The sequence below is a fragment of the Pseudorca crassidens genome, chromosome 14 (genome assembly GCF_039906515.1).
Source record: "Pseudorca crassidens isolate mPseCra1 chromosome 14, mPseCra1.hap1, whole genome shotgun sequence".
NCBI lineage: Eukaryota > Metazoa > Chordata > Mammalia > Artiodactyla > Delphinidae > Pseudorca > Pseudorca crassidens.
This window is the reverse complement of record NC_090309.1, coordinates 14,222,817-14,237,651: the sequence shown is the minus strand read 5'-3', so window position 1 is coordinate 14,237,651 and position 14,835 is coordinate 14,222,817. Positions and strand designations below refer to the sequence as shown.

The window sequence follows — 14,835 nt, the reverse complement described above, 5'->3', positions numbered from 1 at the left end:
CTGGGAGGTGGGCTGGGGGTTAATAGGCCTGGGGAGAAATTTCCAACGTGTAATTTTGTTTGTTTTGTTTTAGCTTTTCTATTCTAAGATAAAACATTAACATTAATAACAACTTATATTTGTACAATGATATGGTTTACAAAGCTTCTTCACACTTCATGATGATCCCAAAACCCTGCAAACATTCATTTTTTTAGAGAAAGGGCTCAGGGTTCAAAGTTATAAGGAAAAAAAGGATTAACTAAAAGTGGAGGCAGAAGATCTTTCATTCTTCTGGTTAAGTTCTGCAGTTTCCTCCTGGGGAGCCACCAAAGGATGGAAAATAGAGCAGATGAGGAAGGAGTGACCGCCCTCATCCGGTCCCCTGGTCCCAGCCTCCCTTCAATCTGTCTGAACTCAGAGGGAGGCTCTCAGTCACCTCACCCTCTCTCCTGCAACTGTTTGGCTAAATGCAGCGGATGTTTACAGTGAGAACTGATTTGTAGGCTGAGGGTGTTTTCTGGGAGGAGACAGGCAGGGTCCAAGAGACGTAAAATGGAGCCATGAGGAGGGCGACCATAAACCCCGGTTTGCTTGGAACAGACCTAGTTTCTACCTGTTGTCCCAGCATAATAATTACAGCACCGTTTCACTCTCAGATGTGTGCTGTTTGAACAGTATATGGTCACCCTAGCCACTGTGACTGGGCAGAGTGTCTTTTTTTCACAAAATTGCTTTGATTGTTCCCCTGGGGGTAATCGACAAGGTTGTTCTGGACTCAGCTTTCTCATTCTCAAGGTTAATGCTTCTAAGCAGCTAAATCTGCATCCCAGGAATGTTAAAACAAGTTAACTGTTTTAACCCTCATCACCTGTGGTGTATGGTTCTGGATGGGCCCTCAGGCAGGGACCTGTAAAGAGTTGGCTGTTTATTTAATTTACTTATTTTTTAAAATATATTTATTTATTTTGTTTATTTATTTTTGGCTGCGTTGGGTCTTTGTTGCTGCACGCAGGCTTTCTCTCGTTGCGGTGAGCGGGGACTTCTCCTCGTTGCAGTGCAAGGGCTTCTCATCGAGTTGGCTTCTCTTTGTTGGGGAGCAAGGGCTCTAGGCGCAGGAGCTTCAGTAGTTGTGGCACACAGGCTCAGTAGTTGTGGCTTGCTGGCTCTAGAGCGCAGGCTCAGTAGTTGTGGCGCACAGGCTTAGTTGCTCCGCGGCATGTGGGATCTGCCTGGACCAGGGCTTGAACCCGTGTGCCCTGCATTGGCAGGCAGATTCTTAACCACTGAGCCACCAGGGGAGTCCGAGTTGGCTGTTTAAAAATCATCTGGGGAACTTGTTAAAAATAGAGATTCAAGGGCTCACTGCCTGAGATTCTGATTCAGCACATCTGAGAATCTGTTTAAAAATGAAAAACAAAGCTTCCCAGGTGGTTTGGATACTAAAGCCAGATTTGAACCTAGTGGTGACTTATCATCCTTTGGCCGCGGCCTGGAGTGGTCCATTGTTACTATGGAAACCACTGATCTATCCCTCAGCCAGGTTGAATTTTACTTCTTTTTCTTTTCTTTTCTTTTTTAAAGTACACATCTGTTTCAAAAACAGAGGGCATTATTTTGGGGAAAGAAGAGTGTTTTCTCTCTCAAGATATTTAGAGAGGAAAAGCAAAGCCCCCACAAGGCAGAAAATTTTCTTGTCTGAAACCAAATTCAGCAGGAAGCAGGCGTCCCTCACTACTTTTTAGCCCAACTAGAAAGAACTAATGAGCAGTTATTTTCCGAGGCAAGTTTCAGACTATCTAGAGCTTCCTTCAGGTTAGTTGTAAGGTGCCCGGCTGGAGGCCTAGGCTCACGGGCTTCCCCGGTGGTCAGAGGGACTGGCGGTGACTGGCCAAGATTCAGGAGGCTCCAGCTTGAGGCAGACCTGGAAGAGGACGGCCCTACAGAATTACCATAAGAATATAATTTACACACACGGCTGAGTGGCCTGGTGACCGGTACTGAGCCACCCTGATAAATATACCACACTGATGCTCTACAACTGAGCAGAGAACAGAGCAGTAACCTATATTCCTTCAGGTGCAGAAGCAAAGATGGGGTGGGGAGAGGGCCTGGGAGGCCTCTGTAGCTTTATGTGGCAAAGTTAGCCTGATGAATTCAGAATTTAGCAATTCTGAGTTCTCTTTTCTGTCAGCTTAAACACAAAAGCCTAAAACGATTGCATCTCAAACAGAAGGATCTTAGAATTCACTGCTCTTTGTAAATCCTGATACATCTCCAGATACCAAAGCGGAACTTCCCCTCCGATGATACTCATTGGGATTCATCACTTTGCCAGCTACTCTTGTACCTAAGGTGGACAGGGACCCTCCAGGTACCAGCGGAACACTTCACTATGGTTCTGTGTTACAGAAGCACCTGGTCCTTCTCTGAAATAGGAATCACTCCCCTTTGGTTCTCCTGTCTCCCCGCCAGCCTTTGTCTGCAGAACTCCTTGACTTTATGTGGAAGGTGCTTTTCAAACTCCCAGCCCTGTGTGCTAAGTTTTCCTCCCAGAAATGCTCCTAAAGTGCCTCTCCTTGGTTCAGGGCCCAGAAAACCCAGCTCAGTTCCCTGACCCAACTGGCTATCAACACCCTCCATCCCACCATCCACTGGGAGCCCGTGGAGCACGAAGATCTGTATTAATTGTCCTCTTCCAAACACTTTCACAGCTCTACCCTCTCTTTCCCCCAAACCCTCACATGGCCACCCAGGATTCATAGCTTCCCTTTGCTAATACAGCTCACCTCCCAACCATTCTATCTCTCCAGACATAAGCATAACTGCCTTTCCTCCACCCTCAGCCAACTGTAGACCCCTACTCTACCTTTGGATTTGGAGGAAGGTGTTGTCACCAGGAAACACTAGGGCAATATGCTGAATTTGCTCTGAGAGTAAACATCTACCAATTTAATTTTTCAGGGCTGAGCACATAACGAGAAACTGACAAAGCGACAAGGAGAATGTAATGGGAGAGGAAGCTGGGAAGGAACACAGAGGGCCTTTGAACAGGGCTGGGTGGAAAAAAGAAGGAAGTAATTGCTTATATCACAATATCCCACAAGACCAGTATTTATTTCAAACCTCCTCTACCTCTAGTTACTGCTGCTACACATATCATTGTCCTCCACGTTTGAACCACTCAACTTATTCTAGGACCCTGGGTTCCTTCCCCTGGATCTGTGGGGCCACGTGAGCATGGAGTGCACCCACTCACTCAGGTAATAAGTCTCTGCACCTGTCTATTTAGGTGACTCTCCCAGTGCACCCTAGGAAATTGCAGAGAAGAGCTCCCTCTCCTCCCCTTCTCTCTTCTCTGCGTCCAAGGATTTCACTCCAAGTACTTTAGAGGTCCTTGAGACCCACAGATGAGCTTCAGGAGCTCGGGGAACCCCTCAATATTGCATAAATCATTTGTGTGTGGGGGTGTGCAGTTTTCTGGGGGCAAGATTCACCCTTTTTCCCCTCAGATTTTCAATGGGACCCCAAAAAGGATGAGGAACCTGATCGGTCCTTAGCCTGTCTCTGGGCAAGTTACAGCCATGGTGGTCAGGTCCCAACATGGTACCTTGGAAGCAGCCATCACCGCCGCCGTGGCCGCCACGTTCAAGCCTCGCTTCCCAAAGTGCACGAGGGCATCATAACTTCGGTCTTTTGCTTGGACCAGGCAATCATCGATTTCCTGTCAAAGGAAAACAGAGGCACACTGAGTTGGAAAGCTCAAGTAAATCTCTGTTCTTTCTCCCTTCTCCTGAGCGCTGAGCTTGGGGGCTTGTGCCCAACCACTCATTCTCTCTGGCATTGCCACTAACTGGCTGTCAGACCTGGGCAAGTACTTAGCCTCTATTCACGGTTCTGTCTTCTGAAAAATGAGGACCCTGGTAGCACCTAACTTGTGGAGCAAGGTGAGGATTACATGCGATCATTCCAGGAAAGCACCTGACACAGTGGCTGGTTTCAATAACCAAGAACCATTGTCATCTTCCTTATCTCAAGGAGGTCAGGCCCCGGCAGCTCTGAAATTCTGTTATTCCACAGCTATTTCATACGATATCCATATCCCTCCCCGTGTATATATCGATGGGAGGGATTAGGACATAGAAAGAAATAGGTGTTATTTTTGTTGATAGAGAAGATCATTGTACAGATAAAAAAATAAAAGCATAAATTAGAAGTCATCCAGCATCATACCACAAGGTAAAGGTGAGGTGGGAAAGAGGATTGACATCTACTTCAGGGACCGAGACCAAGTAAGATATTGGTTTAGTTCAAATTTGAATCAACGTTGGCTCGTTCTTTTTGTTTGTTTGGTTTGGGTGGTTGTTGTCACTGTTTGAAGAAAACAGTGATTTTGGAATCACAGGAGCTCATTGCAGAGTTCAGTCAATGACACTTGGTCTCCGTTTCATTTGAAGTTCAGCACATCGGTGCACTTCCTTGACTTTGGGGTATGCAGGCGGGCAGTCAACCCCCTGCCTTGTCCTTGTTTAAGCTCCTTCAAGAAGTCACCACACTAAGTCTCCATTGCGACCCCTGGCCGACTCCAGAAGTGATTCCTGGCAGCTCTTAAGAGTCAGTCCCCTTCATTTCCATGGAAATTACACTGGCAGCTTCAGGGTAAGTCCAGCGTTTGGAGAAAGGGAAGCAGGAAGAATAGAGATTTGATAACCAGGTCGAGACAGGGATTACCGTTCCTCAAAATCCACCCTCTGAGACGGGAAGTGTGTCCTAGTTCCTAAACGGATTCTCAGAAACGTCTACAGTAGCCTGCTCATCCAACCGATATACTCAAAGGCTTCCCCTGGAAGTCCAAAGTAGCCAACTTTCAGAAGCAATAGAAATGAATATATCAAGCCACCAACAGTGCTCCTAATTCATGCTGTAGGATCCTACCACACAATCAGTTTAGAAAGTCATATAATATCATTAATGAGTTATACAATTTTGGACCCAGTAATCCCAGTCCTGAGAATTTATTCTAAGATAAGAAGTCAACAGAAGGAACTATATACCATGTGTGGTGACTGTCGTGGGTCACTAGGAAGACCAAGTGAGAAAGGATGCTATGCCGTCATGTCTAAGATCTCAGAAGATAAATACTGCATCTGCTCAGCGTTTTTGTTATTGCCTCTTGGTTTGGAGTGGCTTTTTTTTTTTTAATGTACGCTTAAAATTTTATTTTAAAGAAACGTTTCACAGACTGGATTGAACTTAAAAAAGGAGCTACCAAACAAATTAATAAGACAGAGGTCCTGTTTATTTTAGTGGTCTCAGCATCTATTACTGTATGAAATCTTAAGAAAACAATGGCATAATCCATTGAAAGCAAATCCGGCAGATTAGGTTCAGTGGAGATGTTAAACAAAAAATAATTTTATAGACAGTGACATTATCTTATAAGTAGCTTAAATTTCTTTTCAAGAGGTGTAAGTTGTAATTCCCCCTTGAATCCTTAGTTATTGTTGACCCCTTCCTGCAATCTCTCCCTATCTTATTTTTTCCATCTCTGACAATAGACACACCTGCATTTTCATTTCAAGGATGTATGTGAAGTACTTTGAAGCGAAACAAACACAAATGATAAATAGCGTGAAACAAATTATTATGACTATTCTCATTAATACTTATTGACTGATAATTACTAAAGTAATTACTAAAGTAATTACTAAAGTACTAAAGATAATTACTAAAGTAAAGCAGGTATTTCATTGGTAGCATACATTTTATCATTGAACAATAAAGCAAACATACTAGAAGTGTATTATATTCCAGTCTCTGTTAGTAGCTATCTGGGTACAAGTTCAAATCATTTAATCTCTCTAGGCTTCAACGTTCCTGTTTATGTTAAGTTTTTAAAGTATTTTAATAGTCTATGTAAAAATCCTATCTGCAAAAGGATAGGGGCTGAGCCTGATGAAAGGAAGGAAATTCAGTTTGGGGAGTTGAATTATGAGCGAATCTCTTCTGCTTTTTGTTTCAATGTATGGAAATGTTTTACAATAAATAATGATGAATAACATCCTCTGGAGAATTTCACCACTATTTCTAAACAGGTCATAAAAATAGACTTAAAAAAGAAAGATTAGAAGGAACGAATGTTGGAGGGGGGAAATAAGAGTCAATTAAGAGCCTCCTGCAATAAAACAACCTGCCTTTTTTTTTTTAATCACTTTTTAAAATTTTTTCACTCGCTGGAAGGAGTGCAGGCAGAGCAACATAAATTACCTTTTCTTTTGAGGACAGCGTGGGATGTACAAACTTCCTATAGAGGAGGCTGGAGCCTTTTGTGTAGGGAGACAGCAGCCAGGCTACAAATGCTATTTTTAGTTCATAATAGAATGGAAACCTGGAGAGAGATGAGAAAATACACATTCCATTAGGTTCTCAGCAACTCCGCCCTGAGTCTTTGAAACATGAGACCGGGGGGCACAGACACCTCTCCTGCCTGCACACGGCCGCCTGGCCCCCAGATTCCCATGAAAGTGTATGCACACACAAGCACATCCAAGGCACAAGCCCAAGGCCTCTTGGAAGCCAGTTCATTTTTTTTTTTTTCCTCTTTGGCCATACGGCTCAGCTTGTGGGATCTTAGTTCCCCAACCAGGGATTGAACCTGGACCCTCAACAAAGAAAGCACTGAGTCCTAACCTACTGGACCACCAGGGAATTCCCAAAGCCGGTTCGTGTTTTCTTTCCTTGTCAAGCAAGCCAGGGAGCTGGGGTCTCTCCAGCAATCACCCTATGACCGTGCTTGACAACAGCTGGAGCTTCCGTCCGAGCTCTGCTCATTTCGGTTGGAGCCGGGGTTCCTGTAGGCCCAGATGCCACAACCAGCCGTGCCCAATTTCCCGGTCATTCACTCTTCACTGGAGGCCACAAAGGCACAGACACAGGATTTACCGTAGGGCGGAGCTGACAAAGAATCGCCAGACTGAGAGTAAAGCCTCCCCTCCTCGGCTATCTTCTTAGTCCCCCAAAAAGGCAGGGACGGGAGCCCGATGCTTGCCAGGAAAGAGGATGCTACTCACCCTATTCAAACCAACAGCAGGCTGGTGGGGAGGAGGGGAGGCATCAATTAGGAGTTTGGTGTTAACATATACACACTACTATATATAAAATAGATACCAACAATGACCTATTGTATAACACAGGGAACTATACTTAACATTTTGTAATAACCCATTAGAGAAAAGAATCTGAAAAAAATATATAACTGAATCACTTTGCTTACACCTGAAACAAACACATCATTGTAAATCAACTCTACTTCAATTTAAAAAATTAAATTTAATTAAAAAAACCAACAGCAGGCAAAAAGGTCTGGATCTTTTTGGTGCCGAAAGAAAGAAGAGTTCAGGGTACAGATAACATACGATACTGAAGTTTAAAGTCCTGTGTGCCGTGTGTTTATGCATCCCATAAACACCCACCCAGCACCCATATGTGGCAGCCGGTGCTGAGCACCAAGGAGACAGTGGGAAGCAAAGAAGACCTGACCCCTGCTCTCTTGGAGCTTCCAGTCTAGCGGGAAACATAGACAAGGTTCTGGTGTCCTTGGAACTGGTAGTCCAGTCAAGGAAACAGAGATTGCTCAAATCATCACGATTAATATAGAATAGCAACCTGAGACGAGTGCCATCACGGGCCTCTGCTGACCCACGTGGTGTCTCTGCACGTGTGAGAAAAAGCCAAGTCCTTCAGCTGGATGCAGTCCTGGGAGCACATGGCTTGCAAACAGGGCTTCATCCGAATTTCAGCTCCGCTCGCCTCCTTGGCCAGATATCTTGTGCTACGAACAACCTGTGCAACCATACTTGGCAGGCCGGATGTGTATTAACCATATTTTAAAATTTTCTGTCCTCTGATGCTTTGACATCTTGGGACCTCGCTGACTCTGGAGAGACTGCCTCTCCCATGGAAACCACAATACAGTCTCTTGCCCACACTTCCTGCCTCTGCTTCCTGATCAGCCCCGTGCTTCCCCATGTGGCTCTGCGCAGCGGGCTGTACCTCTAGGGATCTGTGAATATAATGAACTTATTCCTTCATGATAGTCATTTCTGTGACTGCATGTCTTACCAGACCTGAAAACAAAGTCTGGGTACCATTAAAACAGATGCGATGAGGGAAAGTGACACCTGGGATAGTCTGAGGAATCAGAAAAGTAAACCCCTCCCAGGCATCCCCCCTGATAAGAGAGCCAAAACAAAGAGCAATTTCTAGCAGGTCATTTCAGAGCCCTTTAACTCTCACGTCACTCCAATCAGCGGCCCCACCCCCTCCTCCTTTCCTCATCCTAGTTCACTGCCTTCTGCTTCCGGCAGGCCCTTCCTGAATATTCCCTCAGCACCTGAAGGACACTTTCATGTCAAGATTGCTTAATGTTTCACAGCCAGAAAAGAGAAGGAGCTGAAGGAACAGAGGTGTGATTCTCCCGTAATTGAACACTCTGGTGATGAACAGTGAAGGAAGTTTGGTCTGGAAAACAAGTATGTGTCAGCCCCAAGGGACGAAGGAACCTGCGAAGCTCAGGCATCAACCCAAGATTCACGGATAATCCCAGGGGTCCTGTCACACTGCTGCTCTTTTGTTTACTACGTAAAAGACGGGTTTTGTAAAAAATAGGTCATGCGTGCACAGAGTTTAAAAAATTCTAGAAGTCCAAAAGAGTATATAGCAGAGTCTCCTTCCCATCCTGGATGCTTTTCCAAAAGCATACGCATCATCAGTGTCTTGTGCGTCCTTCCACAAGTGGACCAGGGCTAAGATACACAATTGTGTGGGTACATATGACTCCCGTAGTGTCCCCCATGCTCACCTAGTGGCATTCTCTGCACCCCCTCCTGCGCCTTGCTTCCCCCTGCTGCACACACACGATTAACAGTACACTTTGGGGATTTCTTTTTTTTTCGCTGCACCCTGTGGCTTGCGGGATCTTAGTTCCCCAACCAGGGATCGAACCCGGGCCCTGGTAGTGAAAGCACGGAGTCCTAACCACTGGACCGCCAGGGAATTCCCCAGGCCTCACTCTTCTTTTTTTTTTTTTTTGAATTTCATTTCATTTATTTTTTTATACGGCAGGTTCTTATTATTCACTCTTCTTCATGGCTGTGTATGGGGGCGTGAGCATCTACCCAGACCCCCATGAATGGATATTTACAAAAGGTTACAATCTTTGGCTACTACAAGAGGGCTGCAGTGCATCTCCTGGAACATGCTTTATGTACCGATGCTAACGTGCCTTTAGGAAAACGCCCAGAAGTGGAATTTCTGCGGGCATCTAATTTACAGCTAGAGGTTGTACTTCTGTGCAAACACAGGTACAAGAGGCTGATGGCCCACAGTCACACCCTCACGGTGTAGGACCAACCGTAAGAGCCTGCCCCAGGCTGGACGGGGGTGTGGGGGGGAGAACGTTAGATCCTGAGCAATCCTTCTGGGCTGCCAGAGACCCTTTATTCTTTGGCCAGCCTGCTCCTGAGCCTCCTGTTCTTCAGGATCTTTCCCGTGTGCCCCATCCATGCTGACGCAGCCTTTGAAAACCTTCCTGCCTCCTAACCTTCTGGCTTCACCTCCCAAATCTTCTCCTGTCAGGCTGGCAAAGCATCTCCAATGACCAATTGCGGTAGCAGACTTCACTTGGTGGTCTTCAGACCACCAAGATACCGCCCTCCCTGGCATCTCTGGACCAGGACACAGAGGGCTCCTCTGTATTCCCCTGTCCACCTTGGGGGATGGAGCTTCCTTTGAAGCAAAATCAACTAGTTATAGAAGAATCACAGTGGAATGGGTTTGTTCCTTGGGCAGAAAGCTGACATGGATATCCACAGAAGAAAAGAGGAAGAGGTTACAGCCTGCTAATTCTCCACCTTTCCAGGACTTTGGTTAAAAGGAGCCTCCTTTAGAGTCTTAGTAGCAAAACTCGAATCTCAAGACTGCCTCCTACTGTTAGCAATCACTACGTTTTCTTTCAATCTCTCTCCTCAAGCTTTTTTCCTGCCCCACTTTCTACTCAAAGATAACAACTAGCTTATTGATTGATTCATTCAGTTGGGAAAATTCTATTGAAAAGCTATGAGGTGAAAGGTCTGTGCTAAGCAGTACAGGGAAACCAAAGCTAGGTTAGGCATGTCCTCGCCCTTAGGGGTTCATCGTCTAGCAGGAGAGCGGAAACCAACAGGTGACCCCATAATGTGCAGTGTGATATGGAACAATGTCTTAGTGAGGATCAAGAGCCTTGCTTCTCTCCATATCTCCATCCGCCGCCCACAAACATCCACTTCGTAATTCTTACTATGTACCTGGCATCAGCTCAACCTTGGTAGACCCAGAGCAAATCTCTCAGAAGTCTCTACACATTACTCTCTGGTGGGTGAGGGCCCTCTCCCCTTTGCAGATTCAAGTGAGGAAATGAGCTTAGGACTGAGTGGGCCTCAAGTTTTAGTCTAAGTTGCCAGTGACTGTCGGTAAGGCCTGCAGGCCACCTGAGAAGGTCCCTGGGGATGCCAGCTGCCCCGTGGTATCAAAAGAAGCTGAGAGCTCCTGCTGAAACCTAAAGCCTCACGCCACAGAACGTAAGTGGGAAACCTCCCTACCTCCCTACTGTGGAACGAGATATCCTGGAGTAAAGGCTGTGTATCTTAGCCAGGACAGGAAAGGAAGGGAAGAGCGTGGACGGAGGGAGGCCAGACAGACAGAGAGACAGACAGACACACACACACACACACACTACAGCGGAAAAAAGAATCCTGCCCTTAAGCCACCAACATAGAAGAATAGAGGACAAGAAGAGGCACCTACTTACTTTTTAGTGTATTGTTTCAATTTTATTTTGTCATGTGTATGTATTATTTTATAGTTTTTAAAAAATTAAATGAAATCACTTATACAAATTGTGAAAAAAGCCACCATCCTATCTCTCTCTCTTTTTTTTTTTTTTTTGCGGTACGCGGGCCTCTCACCGTTGTGGCCTCTCCCGCCGCGGAGCACAGGCTCCGGACGCGCAGGCTCAGCGGCCATGGCTCACGGGCCCAGCCGCTCCGCGGCACGTGGCATCCTCCCAGACCCGGCACGAACCCACGTCCCCTGCATCGGCAGGCGGACTGTCAACCACTGCGCCACCAGGGAAGCCCCCATCCTATCTCTTCTGTGACCATACACAATTGCTGTTTTCATCAACACAGAAAGTTTTTAAAAGTTACCAATGAAGAGGGAACTGCCCTGGTGGAGGGGTGGAGAGAGCAGGATGGGGATGAGTGAAGAGTGACGGGAAGAGTATACACATGAGGGGTGATCTCCAGGCCTGGAAGTAAACAAAAGTTAAAGATGCTTCTAGGAAGCCAGAAGGTGCAGGACTACCCCGCCCCCCTTTCAATTATAAACAGAGCTTAGAGCAGCTGAGTTGGTGTCCATTCACTGGAAGGGAAAGGGGGCCCTGTGTCTGATGGGTCTATCCCATGTCCATTCCCAGGGCGAGAGGCAGGATGGAGAGGAAGGACTCTCCCAGAAGGAGGCCATGATCTGTAATACCTGGAGGTTGGCAGGAAAAGAGAAAGCAGACTGAGGGTATGTCCAGGCTGTGAGCTGAGGCAGGCAGGGAAGGGCCCCAACGAACCATTCCCTGCAGAAGCAGAGCCCACGGTGCCAGGAGAGAGGCAAGGGACACTCACTTTCCACCCACAAACTGCATGGACAGCGCCAGTTCAGAGGGACTAACGAGGGACCAGATGAGGCCTCCACATGGGTCAGAAAGAGAGGGGGATTCTACCCATACCTGTGCACATGCTCCAAATACCCTAGTTATCAGATGCCTTCCTGTGGCATGCAGCACATGACCTTGATCCTATGGCCTTCCTCCCCATGTTACCCACAAATATGTTACCTTATGTAGCAAAGGGATTCTACAGATGTAATTAGGGTAATTACTCAGCTGCTTTTTTTTTTTTTTGGCGGTACGCAGGTCTCTCACTGTTGTGGCCTCTCCCGTTGCGGAGCACAGGCTCCGGACGCGCAGGTTCAGCGGCCATGGCTCACGGGCCCAGCCGCTCCGCGGCATGTGGGATCCTCCCGGACCGGGGCACGAACCCGTGTCCCCTGCATCGGCAGGCGGACTCTCAACCACTGCGCCACCAGGGAAGCCCTCAGCTGATTTTAAGATAGGGAGATTATACTTGATTACTGAGGTGGGTCTAATCTAATCACCTGAGACTTTAAAAGCAAATGCAGAGCTCTTTCTCTGGCTGGTAACAGAAGAAGATGGAGATGACGTGCCATTGTTGGTTTGAAGATGACAGGGTGGCACACGTCAAGGAAATGGGGACCTCAGTCCTACAGCCACAAGGAACTGAATTCTGCCAACAACCTGAATGAGGCTGGAAGTGGAATCTCCCCAGACTCCAGGTAAGAGCCTAGGCTGACCCACACCCTGGTTTTGGCCTTGTGAGTCCCTCAGCAGAGTTCTCAGTTGACTCTACCTGGACGTCTAACTCACAGAAACTGTGAAATAATAAATTTGTATTGTTTTAAGCTGCTAAATTTGTGGTAATCTGTTACTGCAGCAACAGAAAAGTAATACACTGGGACTTCCCTGGTGGTCCAGTGGTTAAGAATCCACCTTCCAATGCAGGGGATGTGGCTTCGATCCCTGGTCGGGGAATTAAGATCCCACATGCCGCGGGGCAACTAAGCCCGCACACCACAACTACTGAGCCCACGCACCACAAATAGAAGAAGCTCACACGCCGCAGTGAAAGATCCCACGTGCTGCAATGAAGATCCCACAACCAAGACCCGACGCAGCCAAAAATAAATAAATAAACAAAAATTTAATTAACAAAAAGGAAAGTAATCCATCTCCCCAAATCAAAATCAAATCCATCCCAGAAACAGTTGTTGAGCACTTATTAGGCATGAGACTAAAATTCCAGGGCCATGGGTAAAACATATTCCAGCTACCAGGGAGCAGCACATCCATCATCAGGCAGGATTTCCACCCAGGCAAGAGCAGCAAGGCTGAAATGCCCGAAACCCCCGGGAAAGAGCTCATGAGACGAACGCTCTCCCCGCTTTGCTCATGATAAGGGACAGGAGGACAGCAGGAGGCCACCTGGCACCAGACAGAAGGAGGGCATCATTAAGAAGGCTGCACGACATGAAGTGCTGGCCATGCTCTTTAATCGACTACACAATCCTCACTGGGTCTGGCCTGTTCTCATCTCTGCAGGACAGACAGGAACCTCCCCACTGTAGCTCTGCACAAAATGAGGTCCACCTCCTAGTGCCAGCCTCTGGGGTCTGGGGAAGATGAAAAAATGGCTCAGCAGAGTTCCATCTCCAGCCCTGGAGACTCAGCCCCGTCTTCAGTCTGTTGTTTATCTGGGCACAGGACAGGGCAGAGTGGCACAAGCATATTGAATTAGGTAATCCAGATTCCTTCCTTCCAGCTTAAGGCCATAAGAGCTGAGACATCTATCTCTCCCAGTAGAGATGAAAGCCAGGCTCCTTCAGGGGAAAAACTACACACTGAGGTCATTAAGGCCACTGACCCAAGACAGGATTCAGTGAAGTGGTGTTCAGAGAAGTGGATGTCTTTGATCTAGGACATCCCAGAGGGTAAGTCCAGGCTAATCCTTTCTGGGGTAAGAACTTTTTTTTTTCCCAAAATGGATATATCTTTATTATCTTCCCTGATGAAACCTGATCATGGTAAAACATTCACACAACACAGCAAATGTGAAACTGACCCCATGATCCCAAGTTGCGGAAATAACCTTTGCTAACAGACAAGTATTTTCCACACTATTTTTAGTACACATTCACATGTGCACAAACTCAGACCCTTTAGATACAAACAGGATACTGTATATTATTCACAGCCTCTTTCAGCTAAGACACAATATGTGAATACAAACACCTAGCTTATGATTTTCACTTGGTCCATTGCTGTAATAGCTGCATTGTTTATGAGAGAGAAAAAGCTCTCTCGAAAGGGGACTGATTAAATAAATTATGATCCATCTATACCATGAAATTCTATGTGGCCTTTAAAAAAGTAGGTAGATCTATTTATGCTTACGTCAAAGTATTTCAAAAATAAATTTAAGAAACGAAGTGAGAACTGTTAGGTATACTACAGTACTATTGTTTTTTAAAAAAGGAAAAGTATGTGTATATGTGTGTACGTATACACACGCATACATATTTTAAAAGTATATACAATTGTGAAAAGCAGTAACGGTGAGAGTGAATGGTGTAGGGGAGAAACTTAGTTTTATGAGAGAAACTTAGTTTTATTGCACACTTTTTTGTACTGTTTTTCTCCTTTTTATTTTTTTTTAACATAAGAATGCTTCTTTACCAGCTCCATTAATTGAGGAATTGTGTTTATCTTGCCCATCATTATATCACCGTCAGAACAATACCTGCTCTTACATGGTCATTCAATAAATATTTACTTGAAGAACAATTTTACAGACTAATTGATTTGAAATGTTCCAGTTAGTATTCCTGCACCTGCTTCTCTGTGCTAATAAGGTTTGAGACTGCTTTCAGACCTTCCCACCTCTCCCTGACACTTGGCAACATCTTTCCTGGAAAAGTCCCAATTCCTACAGTACTTACCAACAAAGGAAGATGTCGGTGAATGTCTCTGCTGTGGTGAAAAGTGCAAATATAATCCAGTACATCATCCATTTGACCTGTTGAAGGAGAAAGCAACAAAGCTAGCAGAAAAGGTCAAGGATGAATGGCTTCCAACTTGAAGAGAACAGGCCCCGACAGTGGATGCTGAGACGTGTCCAGGCAGAGTGGCCTGCA

At 46.0% G+C, this 14,835-nt stretch overlaps 1 protein-coding gene across 7 annotated transcripts in view; it reads right to left on the bottom strand.

The window, feature by feature from the left end:
• Positions 1-14,835, bottom strand: part of REEP1 (receptor accessory protein 1) — a 111,156-nt gene that overhangs the window by 28,687 nt on the left and 67,634 nt on the right. For all 7 annotated transcript variants that reach the window (XM_067704462.1, XM_067704461.1, XM_067704463.1 and 4 more), the window contains exons 3-5: positions 14,641-14,717; positions 6,247-6,367; positions 3,590-3,703 (exon numbers count right to left, since the gene is read on the bottom strand). In XM_067704462.1, the coding sequence (XP_067560563.1) occupies positions 3,590-3,703; positions 6,247-6,367; positions 14,641-14,717 (312 nt within the window). The remainder of the gene's footprint in view (positions 1-3,589; positions 3,704-6,246; positions 6,368-14,640; positions 14,718-14,835) is intronic.